Here is a 19,468-nt window from a genome sequence, read left to right on the forward strand (position 1 = left end):
TAATATCAGCCTATAGACATCAAAAGATGCCAGATGTTACAGTGTACAATGTGAGGGGGGAAATCTTTATCAGTGGTGGGCACACTGATAAGGTGCCTTTTCTGGAGTTGATCCAAACTAATGGAGACTAGCATATTCCTGCATAGACAGTACTCCTTCTTTAAGTCTAAGCTAAGACTTGACAGTGCTCTATATTTCACAGTTGTCAGATAATGACTCTAATTTACGGCTGGCTCTTTAAAAAGATGGCTAATGATTTTTATGCTATTATTTCTATCCTTAAGGATACTTTAGTTACCAGCTAAATGGAACTGGAATTTCCCCTTTTTCAATGATCCCTACCAATTTTACAATAAGAATTTATCTGATCTGTCCTTGTGCATAATTTTGACGGGGCAGAGATGACAAATCTTATGTGTATAGACTATGGAGGAATTGCTCCTTCTTTCAAAAAGAATGTTGTTTTACATTATTTAAAGCAGGTGTCTCCAACCTTGGCAACTTTAAGCCTGGAGAACTTCAACTCCCAGAATTCCCCAGCCAGCAAAGCTTTGCTGGCTGGGGAATTCTGGGAGTTGAAGTCCTCCAGGCTTAAAGTTGCCAAGGCTGGAGACACCTGATTTAAAGAGTAGTTCTGTAAAGTGCAGCCATGAGAGTTCATCTGAAATTACTGGGGTCAGAGAGATACAGTTCATGACCTATTCTTGTCTTTCCCCCATTCTCTGAAATATACTAATGGGACATTTTTCTGGTAAACATTTCACCAAAAGGGTGTTGCAGCTTTTGGCAGGTACTCTCCTTTCTTTAGAACCAGGAAAGGGAATTTTCTCGTAACCTTTAAAGAAGCTTCTCTTAAAGATATGAAGTTGAGAAACTAATCGGACTTATGGAGGAGATATAGACTTGCTGAGTCTTGCTCAACATTTACAATAATGTCTAAGGATGGTTCAGCCAGTAGTAGTAAGATGGGAGGGGCATGCCATGAAAATTCAAGGGGACGTGCAGGGAGGTAACACCACATGGTAATGCAAGATAATGTTGTTTACTGGCCCTTGAAAAAAGGTAGAATCTAGAACATCCAGAAGCATCTCAAGTGCCAGGTGGTAGGACAAGATTAAAGAATTAATCGTGAGTCAGGACTTAGAAGCTCCTCTGGAGTATGCTGTCATCTCATTACTAGTGGAAACTAGACTGGTGGAAACTAGAAGACAGGGATTCCATAGAGCAACAAAAATCTAAGTGGCTTAGACTTCTGTTGCTTTCTCATCAAGAATATCCTGCAAGTAAATAGGTGAGTGAATTTCACATTCTCACTTGAGTTTCTGTGAGCCAATGAAAGATGCTCAGGATCTAGACAAAAACGGTAGTGGAAATAAAGGGCAATAACTCAGGAAAGAATAACCTCTGTCCTTTGGAAGTAGGAAAGACTGGAGGAACTCTCTTTAGTTAGCCTTTTGTAGCTCCAAAAAAACCCCCAGTGATGGTAGATTTAGGCCCCTCTCAATCAATTCTTGTAGGACTGCATCTCCCACCACTCCCACCATTGTGTCATATGGGGTGGGGATAATTGGAATACAAATACATACTGAGTGAGGATGGTTAGAATTCTAAGGCTAATAAACAAAGTTATAGGAGATGTGAAGTAACACCTCTGAGCTTTTTTATCATTAATTATTTGATCTTTATCTTGAAATATTTGTGTTTGGGATGCTGATAGCTGCAGAGGTTTCCTAGAGATCTTTGAGTTTTGCAACAAAATGAATCTACTTTGTGCTCATTCATATTAGTTCAGATTTGTTGTTATACTTTTCTTCTCTTTTAACATTCTGTTCTTTTAAAGGAATCATCCCTATCTTGTAGCATAAAATGCATGCATAGAACTTGGTTTATATAATGCTTAAGGCATAACTTTTATCTTTCTGATTGATACAATGAAAGGAAGAAAATTTTCCAACCATCAATAGAAAGAATACTCTTTGAAATTAAATTATATTTTATGGAACGTTGGTGATAGCTGGGGAATATGATAAGATTACATAAGGTGGCCTCTTCTGTAAAATGTTTTAATAAAATATCAAAAATTGAGTTTCTATAGAAAATAAAAGGTCCATCAAATCTGAAAATTTGTCTGTAGACAATTTTTTAAAATATATTTCTTAGAAGTTGATAAGCTGTTCAAGATGACTTATTTTCTCCTGACTCTCAAAAGTAATATATATTGCTTTTGACTGGACAGGGAGCAGATCAATTGAACTTATAATGGTTAAAAGGTATTGATCCATTTATCTTCCATGAATTTGTTAACCATTTCTAAACCCATATACACCACCCCATGTGGTTTCTCACATCTTGTGACAATGAATTCCAGAAGCCAGAAAGAATACCATATATGAAGACATTAATTATTTTAACTCATCTAAATCTATGACTTATTAGATTAATTTGGGTACTTCAGAGTCTAATGTCTTCAAATAGATCATAAATCTCTATTAATTCTCTGCTATTTAAATTGTGTTTTTTATACTTTTGGGAATATTATTTCTCAGATGACAAGACTGGAATTATTCAGTATTTCTGTTGCATTTAATAGTGATTGTGTTCAAATATTGATGTCCATTAATTAGTTCTTATGTTATAAACATTCTTACTTCTTTATATTTCTTCATATAATTGATGACAGAGATAGTGACAAATTTATCATAGATGTCCCAAAGATGTTCTTAATTGCCTCTATGTATTAATTGATTGATTAGATTGCAAGATTTGTGCAAAGATAATCAGGCTAAAAATTATATTCCAGTTGTGGAACTTTATGGAATAAGAGGGTGAAGTATTTGGTTGGGTGAATGGCTTCTTTCACTCTTTCAAACAGAGGTTAGACAGATATCTATCCAGGATGCTTTAATTTGGATTCCTATATTGAGTTAGGTTTGATTGCATAAATGGCCTCTTTGAGCACTATATCAATATGATTGTAAATGGATTTTGCACTATAAGATGAATCAGCCACCAGCTTGTACAGATATTAGACTGCTTAAATTACAAATTCAGCAATTGACATGGGATCCCAAATTAGAAATTCTGGAGAGTTATTTAATTCATAGTACTAATTTGCACATCATACTAAGACACAGTTTTTTATCATATCTCAGTTTATTGAATAAACCATAGTTGATTGGGTTCTCTTACCACACTAAGGCATAAACTTTGGTTTATGAACTACAAACATTGGATTCAAGCAACGTACCAAATGGCCACAGTGGCTGAGAGGAAGGATTTGTGGTTTAATCCCTCCAAAGATGCTGGCTTTGGAAGGGCTTCTCTAAAGCCTTTCCAAATTTCTGCCAAATTCAGCCTTTTGGTTGCATATAGACAATAAAAGGGGTTCTTCTTATCAGGAAAAGCTGAGACATTGCTGCCAATTTCTTACAATTTAAAGAGGACCAGCCCAACCTGCACAGCAGAGAAAGATAATGTTTATCAGTAGTGCAATGCCACAAAACTCTATTAATTTAGCCCGGACTCATTAACTTGCTTGTAATATCTAGTCATTTAACATCCCAAATTGCTGAATGGAATATGATATACAACTCTGCAAACAGAGTTTCCTTTCCTCTGTCGTTAAGGAAAATGAGAATTTAAATTGCGAAGGAAAGTCTCAAAGACATCGTAAATGAAGTGATCAACTTCATAAGAAAGTCACAATGAATTTTTAATTAAAAGTTGTCAGTTAGTTAAAGGTTTTAGATTTTAGGGAAGGGAGAAGAAAAACTGCATTTTCCATTTTCGCATCTTCCACCCTTAGGAAGCCTGTTCTGTTGTATGATGCTGACTTTCGGGAGGGAGAGAAGAAATATATTGAGCATATAATTTGATGAGCATGATAAATGATTAGGAATAGATAGACAAATTAAACTTAACTTCCAAAATGAACATCGCTACCCGATGTACCGGGAATGTACATTGTTTGCTATGCATAAAATGAATGCAATTGTACTTGCATAAAATGAATTAAAAGACGTTTGTTCAAGTGCTATGTTATGATAGAAGTGACAAAAAAAGAGAGGGAAAGTAAATTAATTTAGAATGTGGGTAGCACTGGAAAGAGAGTAGGGCATAACTAAGGCATGTCTGCCTCCTGATTAAGCATATTATAAGGCAATTGTGTGAGTCTGCTAAGCACCACACCCCAATTTCAACCTTTCTTACTACAGTGCCCCCTAGTGTTGCAAAAAGGATATTGAAAAGAGACAACCGCTCACTGTTTTCTTTCTAACAGCAAAGTTAGAAAGAAAATTCTAAATTGTTGGCATTGCATGTCACAAACCCAGTCTTTCATCTCTAGGCACTGGAGACATTGAAATTTCTCATCTGGGGGTTATAAGAAATGCATTTAAAATAAAAGTGTTGGTGTCATAATGTCTTCTAAATTCCCCTCTTTTCTCTTCTGTTTATACACAACTGCACAATCTTTCCTAGGCAAAAGTCTGGAAGAAAAAAACCCTAAATTCTCTTCTGTCTAAATATAAAATAATAAATTGAATACAGTGACTGTAATTATTTAGCATGTATTTTATTTCCCCCACCTCCAGTTTCTGCTACAGTCACAATTACAAGACTCTGGGGGAGAGGCTCTGGGGCATTATTTCTCTCTCTCTCTCTCTCTCTCTCTCTCCCTCCCTCCCTCCCTCCCTCTCTCCCTCCCTCCCTCCCTCCCTCCATCTCTTCGCTTGGGTCTGCCTGACTGTCTATTTCTGTCTCTGTTTTATTATAGTAATAAAATTCCAATCGTTTTGGAAGCTCTTGGTGATCAGATCCAAGTGCAGAACATATCAAATATGCCGGTTGTCACAAAGTTGCTTAATTAATGCATTTCAGGTGGAAAATTATCTTGAAATCTACCATAGATAGATAGGTATCCCTTCATATGTTGCTTCAAAGCAATTTAACACACTGAATATCATCCATATGTATGGATTATATTTTTTCTTAAAATTATAAGACGCAATTGTTATAAAAAAAAAAAAGACCACCACAGCACAGATATAAAATATTTTAAATAACAATAAGAAAAGAACACCTACTGGTGGTCCATCTTTTGCTACTGTATAATCATAGCCAGTACCTGCATATTGGGAATTAGGGGGAAATATTTTGATCTCAGAAAACTAATTCTATTCTCTTCAGCAAGTGATATTGTAGCCCAAAAGGACTGTATTATTGAAGCTAAAATGTTTTTTAAAATGCTTTCTTTAAAGCTTAGACATACGAATATCCATGTTTGAATGTAATGAGAGAAGCTGTTGCAAATCAATTTTACTATAAAAATTTGCCTAGCTGGGAGAACAACAGAGAAAATACTGGAATGCAATGGGCTGATAATGCTGTTATCTGGATCTACTGTAAAAAATGAATGAAAAGTAGCAGTTGACAAGAAGAGGGCACATCTAGAAGCAACCAGAAATTGAATTAAAATAGTTTACAGTTGGTTATATTCATTGCAGGACATAGAAACAATAACAACATGTAATGATCCCCATAGGAGTCACAAGCCACTGCTACTGAAGTGATTCTGGTTTTCTGTCTCTGTTTACTTCCACAAGGTACCCCAATATTTGTGTGGTCTGACACAAAAAGCATTGCGAGCAATTGCTCTAAGATGTCCTTGAAGGTAGAGCTGTGTTCATGTCTCTAACTTCCTAATTTATCTTTGCTCTTCTGTATTTCAATCTGAAACAGCCAACCAGGGAATGTTACCTCCAGGCTGAGCATTAGGACGAGAACAAGAAGGGGAGAAAAAAAAGGGGGACCAGAAGCCAAGAGGGAATGGCATCTCAGGTGAGAGAGAAAATAGGTTACTTCTACTTGCATATGAGTATCAAAAATAAGCCTTGAATTGGGAGGAAACTGCTGTTTAATCAGCATTAGAGTTTGGTGAAGTGCTTAATACACTAACATTAATACATGTTTTTATAAGCATTTTTAACATTTTTCCCTCTCAAAGGAGGACTATGAATCTGGGATTAAGGCGAAACTTGATTTGGAGGCGTATGGAGACTCTTCATTGAAACAGTCTAATATGTCACTTTCAAGTGGAGACAGTGAGTAATTCAAATCAATTGAAGAAAAGAGCAGAAATCTTTCAGGGCAAACTTGTCATGTATTATTGGGCTCTAAGATGTTTCAGGAATTTTGGCAGGATTTAGGATTCTACTTTGTACATCTAAATATGTTAACATAGTTGTTATTTATAGAAGTTGCATCGTAAATGGATCCCTGTTTAAAAGGAATATTCATATAGGCTAAGCCACATGCCCAAACAATTGAGAATGTGCCCACTGCTCCGGCAAACAAGAGTCCCATGGTAGATGTGTTAGTTGTCATTTTCTGCAAACCATTTCTCATGAAAAGGGATTCTCGAAGACAGTAATACCACACAAAGGAAAAATGTACCTAAGGCCAACTAGCACATTGGGAGACATTCTCTTCCAAAGGTTCATCGGCTGCAGTCGTCAATCAGAGGAAAATATCTCAGTTATAGATTTTTAAAGAAGCCTCTGCACAATAACTTTAAACTGTGAGAAAATGAGGTCTTTCATGATATACCAGGAAGCCAGAAGTCTCATACGTAATTTTAGTTGACAGATTGGATCATAGCTAACCATACTTAAGTCCACTGAAATTAATGGATTTTAAATTAGTCATGACAACTATAAACTTCATTGGGCACAGTTTAGTATGACAATATTTGGGTCCCTCCCTTTCAATCTAACACACTGAATTGTCCCTTCTAATTCTTCCAATAATGTGCATAGTGATGCATAGTCATTTACTTAGAATTTATACACCAACTCTGTGTTTAAGGGCCTTTCAGATCTATCTCTGGAATGTGGGCTTGGATCTGTGTCCCACAGACCTACTTGATGATATTTGGAAAGAGGTGAAAAAAGTGACATCTGGATAAGACTGCAGTTTAATTAATTACTTACTCAGTTTAAAAGATAAGATTCTAAATGTGCTACTGGCTCAGATTCATGAAGAATGGGTTTGGGGAGGTTGGCATTATTTGGCATCCTTTCTTTGATTTCCTTGGCTCTTTCTTTACAATAATTGAGACTATGAACATGCCTATAAACTCTGTATGATGTGGGGCAACATCTTTGCATCTCTAAAAAGCAATCAGGGGACTTTATTACACTATTACAGTATATTATTTTTAAAATAAATTGGTGATTTACAAATAAATTGGCGGCTTATCAAAATGTTTAAAAACAAAAGAATGTATCTATACATCCACTTCATTGGCCTCACCCGATGTAAACAACCAGAAAGCCTATACATTTATTCTCATGCATACTTCTTCCATTTATTCACAGTAGAAAGGAAAATTACACACTGTGGTAGTTTATCGTGAAAGCAGAAATTGTTTGACCCCCCCCCATCATAATCCAAGTCTGGATTGGAGCCTTTAATCTTAGCCCCCTTTTTTTGAAAAAAAAATTACTTAACAAGCGTGGTATTGAGAAATTATCAACCTATCCATATTTTTGAATACCTTCCTAGTGAAACATTCCTGCAAGTAAAGAACTACCCCAACAGGAAAAGAATGAGCAAAAATATTTCCCTGGTATGGGTTGTCATAAAAGTTGTTTTGCTTTGTGTGTTTTTTCAGATATGGGAACATATCTGCAATGCCTACAAATAAAAACAAAAGGAAAGACTCTGACAACAACATAGACTTGCTATAATAGGTTTCTACATGAAAAAATATAATATTTGTTTATTTGAATGGGCAGGAAGTGTGCTTTGCCTGTACCTTGAATAATATTTGGGGGCTGGCAATGAGTTAGAAACAGCAGCCACTGTGAACTCAATCAGTACTTGCACACTCTTTACACTTTTACCATTAAAAAAATTTCCCTGTACCTTAGAGCAAAGAAACAATATACATAACTAGCTGAATACCCATGCTCCGCTATGAAACTATGTGATCAGGCTTGATAAATTAACACAGCTTGAAACTTAATGAGTAGTTACGATTGGCCTCTCCTCTCCCCTTTTCTCCCTCAGCCTTGCCCCACAGAATCCTCCCCTATCATCTCCCCTTCTCTTCCTCAGCCTTGCCCCACAGACACGTCTCCTATCCTATCCCCTTCTCTTCCTCAGCCTTGCCCCACAGAAACCTGTCCTATGCTATCCCATTCTCTCCAGAGTTATTTTCAAGTTGGGAGGGGGAAGTAGAATGTTTAATTAATTAGCATTAGAGCATGTTAATCATAATGTAGGAAATACTAATGCTCTGATGGTCATTTCGAAAAATCCTTTCTTACTGAACACCTAGAAGCCAAGAAGAACACATGTGGCAAATTTCAAGTTTGTAGGTTTTATGGTTCTGGAGATTTCGTGATTATGACGTGAGTGGTTTTCGCTTTTATTTATAGAGATAAAATAACACATGTGTACTTATTTAAGGGATAAGGAGAATCTGAAATAATATAGAATTTTTTTATTGGCCAAGTGTGATTGGACACACAAGGAATTTGTCTTGGTGCATATGCTCTCAGTGTACATAAAAGAAAAGATACGTTCATCAAGGTACAACATTATGAATTAGCTTGAATGGAAGAAAGAAGTTGTTTCAGACACTGACTCCAAAAAGCCCAAAAAGCAATTTTTTTGGTATTCTTTAAGATCTAACTGAAAATCATTTTGGTGGAAGTAGGTAAAGGCACCAGGCTGGAAACAGGGAGATAATGAGTTATAGTATTACATTAGGCACAAAGCTGACTAGGTGACCTTGGCCCAGTTATTCCTCCTCAGTCCTGAGAAGGAGGCTATGGTAAACCTCTTCCAAAAAACCCTGCCAAGGAAACTGGAGGTACTTGTCACCAGGATTCTACTTCTAAAGCATATACAAGAACAAACTAACAGACAAGAATATCTGGCTTTTATGTTACATTGGAGAAGGGAAACATAATTTCCCTTAGAAAAAGTGGCTACTGCATTTCATTCAATAGTGACATTTGGAACCAAATCTGGAAATCAGCAATTTGTGGCAATATTATTTTAAATTTATCTACAGACCTCAGTAGAAATTGAAGAAATAAAACCTGACAAATTTTGCATATAATGTTAAATTTGCCATCTTTATTTTGTCTGTTAAATGTTTTCCAAAATCCTATTTTCATTCCATCTCAACTAAGTTTCTAGTAAAATTGGGTTCTGGTATGTAGCTGTGAATATAAGATTCAGCATAGAAGAGGGAAGTGCTGAAAACATAATGGCTGTTGAACTTTCAGTTTTCCATGCTGATAGTGACATGGTGCTTCTTCCAATAATCAAGAAAAGAAATCTTTAACCATCTTTGAGAAGCAAAGCAGCTGGAAGCATCTTATGTAATACTAATCATCAAAGAGGAACTCTGTTTGCATACAAGGCTCTAGCACAAATCTGTTGCCACCCATGTACAATGAATTTTAATTCCCATCGTCCCCAGCCAGCATAATAAAAGAATCTGTAGTTCACCGCACCTGGGGCAGAAGTTATTAGATTAAAGATGCTGTGATATAAATGGTGACCAGGATTCAGAACATACTGCCAGTTTTTTTTAGTCTCTAAATTGGTCTTAGTAACTCATAGTTACTCATAATAACTATGAGACCAAGGGAAGTTTTCCATCTGTGTTCTGTTTACTGTTTAACTCTTCCCAAGGGCACTACAAAATAGTAATTTTGCAGTAATACTAAACCAAATTATTTTGTTATCGAAGGTGAATTACAGGATGGTGTCTTCAGTCTATCATATATAAAGGTATTGGCAGTTAAGAAGCCAATCCGTTCCTTTCCTGAGGAGGGGGGAAGCCTCCCCTCAGGAAAGGAAGCCTCCCATAAAATTTTAGCTGGGGAAGTTGGGAGGGGATTGTTGTTGGAGCGGTAAAAGTTAGTCATAACAACATTCCGTATTCAAGGACATTCTGCGTCTGATGTAGATGCACACTCCAATTGAATGTGAAGAGTTGATTGGACAATGTGGGAGTGGGTGTGAAAAACCTGGAAGCTTTCCGTTTCAAGTTTTCCCAGCTGTGCCAATATGACATCTCTAATAAATTGGAACTTTGAGGAATCTCAAGCCTCAGAGCTTTATTTCGTTGGGGGTATTCCTTGGAACTCTGACAGGTATGTTCAGTTTAGGCTTGATTCCTTTTCCAAGGGAGATATAGGTACAGCAGTTTTATCTGTCTGTCATACAGCAGTCTATCTTCCAGGGTAGTAATAGGACCAGGGCCGGGTATGTGGTGCATAAAGTTCTGTTTTCTAACTCTTCTGCTGTCTCCTGGCACTGACCATCTGAGATACTTGTTTTGCTCTGCATAATGGGAGGGATATTTATAGGAACATTACCAATGAAGTTTGACTATTATCATCATGTTTAAAGTGACTTTACTGGGGGTGTGGGGAGTGTCTACCTCTATCCCATGAATGGCTTAACTATTGAGAATCTCACCAATCCCACTATTTGTAAATTGTCATATGTCTGCAACAACATGCCTAGGGATGAACTCTGGAGAGCAGATCCAAGAGTGTATGATTTGGGGGATGGAAACTAGACTGATGGATAAGCTAGAAGCAACTAACAAGAAAAGTAGCAATCTCATTTTAGTTGGCAAGATAAGCCTTGCCATAGTCTCTCCTTCTTGTTTCTGCATTTTCAGTTCATCATAGGAGCATTTGCCAGCATATCTGTATATCGTTGAGTCAGTACTCCTGTCCTGGTCACCAGGGAATATATCACCTGAGTAAAAGAAGGAGGATGGAGAGGGTGTCCATGGGGAAAGCAGAATCCTATCAGAGGCATATGGACACAAGTGAGTGTGTGCAATGGCATCTTCAGTGGCATGGAGTGGGCTCAGTGGCTCAGCTGCAAACCAGGAATTTCCTTCTTGAAACTTTCTTCCATCACAAGTTCACTCACTAGGCAGCTTTAGGCAAGCCATTCTCTTTCCCGCCTGCAATATCAGAAGAAAATATCTTTATCTACTTAACAGAGTGTATTATTGCAACATTACACCAAAATAATATACTGTATATGAAGTGCTTTGAAGGCATTAAAAGTTGTACTGAAATTATCAGTACTGAAATTATCAGGACTACTATCTTCACAAATAAATTGTACGTGACACATACTAGTTAATTAGTGAGGATTACTACTAAGAAAATAATTGAAAGTTATAAATAACATCATAACTATGAAGTATGATGGACTGCAGGGCTGGGGCAATGAGTAGCATGTTCACACTGGTGCAATAGGACTGGGTGTTTTGTTAATATGATTTATTGGGTTAGGGATTTTCTGTCTTCACTGTGAGTTGTATTGTGTTGGGGGGTGCACTGAGGGAACTCAACCAATCTCATTGTACATATGTTGTGCGCTGACAATAGAGATTTGAATCTAATGCTTTTTAAAAAGATCATAAAATCCCTCTCTACATGTGTATTGTACAAATCAATAGGATCAACAATTCCCTTCCGAGATTTCAATAGGCACCATCAACTCACTTTTCAAAACTATAATTACTGCTACATTATAAAAAGATAAAGGATTAAGCTACATGTTGATACAAACTTTGGTAGGAAAGCCCTAATAAATTAAAGAAGCTATTTTTTTGTAGAGGAAAAACACTAAAATGAATGTTTACAGAAAGTTTGATTTTCTAAATCAAGATCATATGTAATTTTTGATTTCTAATTCAAGGAAGATTATACAATCATCAATTGAAAAATTGCATAACACTTCCTAGCTAATTAGAAAGATAGATTAGTAGCACAGACGTCCTTGAGTTGGGTGAATTGGCTGTGGCCAGTAGAAATTGGCCCTTCCCTGTTGACAGTAACCATCTGAGGGAAAGTCAGTGAGCTTTGGCCCCTTATCAGGCAATCTGTCCCCCACAAGGACATTGGATTTCAGCTGTTCCTTGAACATTCCAATATTGATGATAAATACAAGTTGTGTTTGAAGTGAAGACAAACCCTATTGAGTTTAAGTTGTTTCTGTTTATAGCCGGTTAAAAGCAGATTCTTTCATTATTGATGGGTGTGATCAAGTGACAGTAAGAAACATGAAGGTTACTTTACAATTTCCTACCTTAGAACTTAATTTCAGTACAGGAGGCCATGTGAATCACCAACCAAGTAATGGTATTCAGAACATGGTGCTTAACAGAGCTATTAGCCAACACAACAAAACCAATCTTGCCCTCAAAGAGGCTATAGACTAACTTTAGACAATGGGAGTCAATGGAAGGAAAACATGATTAATGAGATGGCGGTATTTCAGTTATAAATCTGTGCATTGAAAAAACCACATAGAACTAAAACGATGAATTAAAGTAATTTGAATTCTGTGCAAATAACAGCTGAATTTGCCTGCATCAGTTACATAAATAAAGACAAAAGGAGTTGCTTCTTTGCATAATCCATCCTGCTCCTGTTAGTAAGAAAAGAAGGAAAATAATACGGCGGTAGCTAAAAGTGACTACCATTTTTTATTTTCTTTGTCCATTCTCTAAACCATGAGTTTTGATACATGAATGTGTGTATGTACATGTTAGGTTTATCAGATTATAGCTGCAAAAATTTGCAAGACCAAGATAGAATCAAAGAGATGGTTTTCTGTATTTCTTTACTGCCAGATATTGATTGTCTGGATTTTGGTAACTCAGGCATCTTAAGTCTATCTTAAGTATTTGTAAAAGTTTATAAAAGTGATTTAGAAACTATCTTTTTTCTTTTGAAACTAAAAATTAAACATGGAAAGGTAGGACATTTCATGAAAAATGGGAAGACTAAATTTTATTTTATTTTTTTCTGTACTATATTGAGATTTCAATCTCCATCATTATCCTCATCCTCATCATTGTTATTATTTAATTTCTATTCTGCTCTTCCTCTTAATTAATCTTAGGGGAAAAACTTTCAGTTCCATTTTTGTCACTATAAATTTGGTTACATCTCCCTCTTGTACCCAATGAACATTACTCTGTTCCTCAGCTAACACATTGGTTATTTTTTACTGTGCAATTACAATCTTATCCAGCTCATCACTAGGTTTCCTGCCATATTAATTATGGAGGGAGTCAAAACACCTGAAGGCAGGACAAGAAGCAATGGATGAAAACTAATCAAGGAGAGAAGCAACCTAGAACTGAGGAGAAATTTCATGACAGTTAGAACAATTAATCAGTGGAACATTTGCCTCCAGAAGTTGTGAATGCTCCAACACTGGAAGTTTTTAAGAAAAGATCAGACAACCATTTGTATAAAATGGTATTGGGTTTCCTGCCTGAGCAGGGGGTTGGACTAGAAGACCTTCAAGGTCCCTTCCAACTCTGTTTTCTGTTCTGTAATTCAGGAAGAACATATGCAGGTAACATTTTATTCAATTGCTTCAATTAGGATTAAAGTAACTTTACTGCTTCAGACAAAGATTGCATTGCTTGAATAAACACATCACATTAAGTCATAATATGGGTACAGATTTTTAATTTTAATTTTGATTTAAAAGTTTCTGTGATTCCTGCCAATGCAGTTTATAAAACACGGGTCTTAAGTTAGCATATACCACCAATTATAGTTTATTCACCAAGCCAAAGTTAAGCAAACTATGACAGAGTGAAGTGTAAACTCTGTCAATGAGTGGTTGATCTTGCTGAGCAAATTTGACAACATGTCTTTATTGCCCAGGAGGACTGCTCTAGAACCAATGGATTAAAATTACAAGGAGCTCAAGCTAGATGTCAGAAGGAACTTCCTGACTGTTTGAGTTGTCAGATAGTGGAACAGGCTGCCCGCATGAAATAGTGAGATCTTCTTTGCTGGAGGTCTTTAAATAGGCTGGGTGGATATCTATCAGAGGTGCAGGGAATCTTAGGAGGATTCCCAAGTCCCTTCCAATTCTATTATTCCATCCATCTATGAACATTTAAATGTTTAATGTTTTATTTATACTCAGTGCAATTAGAAACAATTCTGAAGATTAAGTTAATGTTCCAAATTTTAAAAATTACTCTTCAATGAGGGCAGATCTAAAAGCATAGGGTCCCAGAATGAATTACATCTTCCCCCTCACTGTCTCCTGATCTAGTGGATGGGGCTACCATTCACAAAAAGATGGACACTCCTAATTTGCCTTTATTCTATTTGAGTTCCATGTTGCTAAACTTTCTCCTGCAATTCTGCCTCTTTTATGGAATAGAATTATCAAGTATAACTTAGCAACTTTATTTCTTTTATGGACATCCATTTGTCTCCTCCCGGAACAAGGTCTCCCGCTTGAGCAGAGGGCTGGAATAGAAGAACTCCAAAATCCCTTCCAACTGTTATTCTATATTGTCTTTAATGCAATCTGCCTGAAATTCTTAGAACAGGTGGTATACAAATTAATGCAAGGATGTGACTGATTTTGAATAATCTTGTTTTGAACTTGAGCTGTGATTTCTAGCCACTTAATGTCTTGTCCCCTCACCCAGAAAAGAACCAAACGCCTTATATTTACTGTCAGCAAACGTAAAGTGGTTATGAATTTACTATGAACACAAGAACCACTTGTGACAGGAACGTAAGGGTGGAGACAGAGTGTCTTGTGCAGTTGCCAAAGAGGGGATTTATAGAGCCAAAACTTCACACGGTTTTTTTCCCTCCTTCTTGAATGTCGGACTGTGGAAGTTGTTTTCAAGGTAAGGCTGGTGAAACAGGCTGAAATCTATGTGATCAGTGCAAAATAAAAAGGTAATCCTTTAGCCGCAAAAAAACAAGAATGCAGTATATCTGCAGAACTGTAGCCACATATGAGGATTAACTGAAGCATTTTTGTCTAGAACATGGAAATATAGGAAAGATTCCTGTATGATTTTTATTTATTTATTTATTTTGAAAAAATAAAAATGTTTCCTTTCGTTATATCCAATTAATATAGTCATTACATACTCATACATATATATGCTTATATATTGTACAATTATTTCATGCTTATGCTTATATATGCTGTGTGACAAAATAAATAAATAAATAAATAAATAAATAAATAAATAAATAAATAAATAAATAAATAAAAATAAAAAAGTATGAATGGGTGGAATACATGTTTAACCTAGAAATGCTAGTTTCTGTTCCACCCTGGGAGCTATTCTGTTTCATCCTTAGGGTTTCTCCATTGTTAATGCAGGAGGTAATATATTCTTCTTATTTATTGGAAGTGGTTTTTGAATGTCACCCAGAACACTATTGTTATTTTGAATATATAAATGGAGAGAGAGAAATTGAATCAAATTGAAAATACAGTAGAGCAGAGTGGAGTGGAGTGGAGTAGAGTGGAATGGATTGGACTGGACTGGACTGGAATAGAATAATAAATAAATAATAATAAATAATAAATAAATAAATAAATAGAATAGAATAGAATAGAATAGAATAGAATAGAACAGAACAGAACAGAACAGAACAGAACAGAACAGAACAGAACAGAATAGAATAGAATAGAATAGAATAGATTTTGGCATATACCAAAGTAGAGTTGTTTGTAAATGTTGGAAACCTCACTTTCACGCCTTAAGAATATCTGAAAGTTTTCACAAACATGACATTACAAAGAGTTCCCCCCTTAGAATTGTAGGATATAATAAGTATGGTACTATCAGTTCATAATATTGTGGGATATGATGGTTGGTGAAGAAAGCAAATATTTCGTTGTATGACAAATATAATTTTTATTACATAAGATTTTGCAAAGGAAAGTAATTATTTTTCTTGCTGATATTTTCCCCCCATAACAAAATAAATTGGCTTGTTTGCACAAGTCTTGTTATTTGCTGCAGAGCAGCATTTTAGTGGTACTTTTGACTGATTTTGTAAATATGAGAGTCTACATGATAGCCTTAATGTCATGATAAAAAATATAGGAATGATTAAAGAAATCATTCCAATTTTGGGTAAAATAACTTCAGACACTTTCAGAGACAGCCTTTCAAACATTATTAGACAGTTATGATAAGCACCAGGGGTCCATTTCTAGTAGAAAAAAATGAAATCCTTTTTTTACCTGAATTTGAAAGTAAGGCCACCTGCATGATCTTAATCTCAGGCTCATAGTATTCCCTTTCCATTGTTTTGCTTTGTAATTCCCAAACTGGCTGAATATCTGTATGAACATATGTCACTTCTTGTTCCAGATTTGCTTCAGCAATGAATTGAAATGGAAAGGCAGACTATTTAGAATATTCTTCCTGAATCACTCAAAAAGATATCATAACTAGCTTTCTATGGCTGCCCAAAAATAATTGGGGTCCCACAAGGAGGACAGGAAGAACAGTGGATATTCCCTTGTTCTCCACAGCTCAGCTTTTCATAATCTATTGCTACCACAAATTGTTTGGAATATACCCATCGGCTTCATGGTGTTTGGTCCCATCCAAGTTGGAGAAGGCTAGTAGGTTGCTTTAAATAACTGCAATTGAATATTTTGCAAGTGGCAAAATATTCAAAATGGCTTAGTAATTTTGAATCTGTGTAAGGGGATGGAAATGGCAGGAAGTGATAGATGTACCTTTTTATCCCAAAGATTCATTGAAAATACTCTTCCCTGCCACTTGGAGATATAAATTATATGGTGTGTCATAGAGATATAGTCACTTGCTCAGGCTATAAATAAACAAATTGGGATGTAATTTTCAGATTAAAAGAAAAATCTATGAATCACGATAATTCCTTAGACAATACCAGACAAATTAGTATTATTACGATTATTAAATTATATTTTACATACTAGCAAGAATTTTTACCTAAATCATCTTGCAATGTTAACACTCTTCCCAACTATATTGCATTCCACATCAGGGCATTTGCTTCCTTGGATTATTCCTATTTTGGTATAAGTAGTTAGAAATATAGCTTTGAAGTTGTTTGCCATGTTTTTTGTTTGCTCCAAAATTCATATCAAAGTTCAGTCAATGAACAGAATTTAACCGCTTTAATCTAGATTGATTTAATCTAGATTTAATTGTTAACCGCTTTAATTTAGATTGCAGAAAATATGACTTCTGTAACAGAATCATCAGTGCTTGGAACACTTTACTTGACTCTGTGGTCTCTTCCCATAATCTTAAAAGCTTTAACCAAAAACTTTCTACTATTGACCTCACCCCATTCCTAAGAGGACCATAAGGGGCGTGTATAAGAGCACAAACGTGCCTACCATTCCTGTCCTATTGTTTTTCTTTTTTTCTTCTTCTTATATATATATATGCTTATACCTCCTTATATTTCTTCATATATATGTTTATATACTATATAATCTTTTTGTGTGATGCTTGTGTATATTGTTGTGACAAAATAAATAAATAAAATAAAATAAAAAGTAAAGTTTGTACTAATGCCAAACTATCTTCTATTGGAAATTTCAATATTTATTTATTTGATTCCTTGAGCCACCTTTTTCAATAAGCGATTCTTTCAATAACTCAATATTTCATTAACTACATCTATTACTGGACAACATTCCCTCCAGTGGTGGGATTCAAGTAATTTAACAACCGGTTCTCTGCCCTAATGATTTCTTCCAACAACCAGTTTACCAAACAGCTCAGAAAGTTAACAACCGGTTCTCCCGAAGTGGTGCGAACTGGCTGAATCCCACCACTGATTCCCTCCAAATGCACTACTCTCAGATGACAATTAAGAATAAGAAAATAGAGGTGCACAGCTCACTGTAAATTGACTAGAAAAAGAACACTCATCTCTAGTGTGAAAAGAGCAAAGTTCTCATTGCCTCACTTTCTTTAATGACAGGACCACTACCCAAGCATTACTGCCCCAAAAGGAAGGCAATGGTATTTTGTCCTTGTTTACACAGTGAATGGGATTTTGCCAAATAAATCACCTGCGCTGGTTTGTGAGATGAACTCTGATATATCTGTTTTTCTACCTGAGTCCTATTGACAGACAAAAGAATAGTTTCATACACAATATACCTTCTATGGATTAACCCATTTTCTGGGGTCAAACAATATGCTGAGTCACAAACTACCATGCTTCCCCCAAAATAAGACTGGGTCTTATATTAATTTTTGCTCCAAAAGACACACTAGGGCTTATTTTCTAGTTAGGTCTTATTTTGGGGGAAATATGGTACTAAATGCACCATCTGGCTGACAATCTTAACTGGGGCTTGTTTTGGGGGTAGGGCTTATATTACGAGCATCCTGAAAAATCATGCTAGGACTTATTTTCCGGTTGGGTCTTATTTTCGGGGAAACAGGGTAACCCAAGGAGTTGGGTTTGGAAAACACAATCATCCACAAAAGACTGAGCTATAGTTAGGGTTAGGTTTAAAAGCTGCTGTCATTTACTTGACATTCATCCAGGTCACAAGAGGCATAGAGTGTTCAGATTTCAGCAAGTATGAATGAATGGATATATATCCAACAGAATGGATAAAAATATACTGACTCCAAACAGAAGATACGCACAATACAGAGGGCGGTTTGTAACAATGTCATATCTTTCATCTGATTTACCTCACAGAGTTGTCAAGGGCATAGAAAGAGATTATTTTCTGCATGCCGTTTGGAGCACAGTGGAGGAAATGGGAAATGGGAAGAGTGGAGATGAAAAAGCAATGAATAAGTAAACTTATTTTCTTATTGACAGGTAGTTCCTCCTCACCTGAGGAGGAGCCACGAGGTACGGAGCCTGCGAAGCCACTCATCTCCCACAAAGCTTCCCATAATGTACGTTCCTAGGGCATGGAGAGATTTGAGTTTGGTTGTGGTAATTTGTAAGCAGTTTCCAAGATATCAAGGATCCAGCTGTAGAAACCTCTGGAGTGCTCTTTCTCTGAAGTAACTTTGAAAGCCCCAGTGGTGCAGGGATTGTCAAACAATTTTTTTTCTATGTAGAAAATAGATATATGTTTTGGATTTTTACACAGTCCCTAAATAATTCTTACTTGATTCAAAGTGTCTGATGTAACCTTGATTAAGATTCAAAAGAGCAAGTCAAATCTTTATCATGGCCATAGATCAGCATAGAGGTTCAAGAGAATTTGCAAAATATAAATAGAACATTTACAAAGTTTTAAATACTTCGAAGCAGGGGTCTCCAATCTTGTCAACTTTAAGACTTGTGGATTTCAACTCTCAGAATAACTCTGGGAGTTGAAGTCCACAAGTCTTAAAGTTGACAAGATTGGAGACCCCTGCTTTGAAGTATTTAAATACTTTAAATACTTAAAACAATATAAAAATAATAAAGCTATAAAGCATCAAAAAGACATATAAACAGGTATAAAAAAGCTGCCCATCTAACTATCTCTTTAAAAAATAAATTATGGTGCTGCTTGATAATTTTATGGTGCATCTTGTCACTAATTTCCATTTCTGTGTTCATCATAATGCCATCTATCTTCTTCCCTCAACCAC

The 19,468-nt window shown here is 36.0% G+C and overlaps 1 protein-coding gene across 4 annotated transcripts in view; it reads left to right on the plus strand.

Annotated features, from left to right (window-relative positions):
- The first annotated feature begins 1,133 nt into the window (after positions 1-1,133).
- SLC4A1 (solute carrier family 4 member 1 (Diego blood group)) overlaps positions 1,134-19,468 on the plus strand; it is a 70,580-nt gene continuing 52,245 nt past the window's right edge. For 2 of the 4 annotated variants that reach the window (XM_058180852.1, XM_058180856.1), the window contains exons 1-4: positions 1,134-1,291; positions 5,740-5,838; positions 6,005-6,101; positions 18,699-18,778. In XM_058180852.1, coding sequence (XP_058036835.1) covers positions 5,827-5,838; positions 6,005-6,101; positions 18,699-18,778 — 189 coding nt within the window. In that variant the 5' untranslated portion in view covers positions 1,134-1,291; positions 5,740-5,826. Of the gene's footprint in view, positions 1,292-5,739; positions 5,839-6,004; positions 6,102-14,524; positions 14,732-18,698; positions 18,779-19,468 lie in introns of those variants that run through there. The other 2 variants (XM_058180854.1, XM_058180855.1) reach the window with 2 other exon arrangements.

The sequence above is a fragment of the Ahaetulla prasina genome, chromosome 4, assembly GCF_028640845.1.
Source record: "Ahaetulla prasina isolate Xishuangbanna chromosome 4, ASM2864084v1, whole genome shotgun sequence".
NCBI classification, from domain to species: Eukaryota; Metazoa; Chordata; class Lepidosauria; order Squamata; family Colubridae; genus Ahaetulla; species Ahaetulla prasina.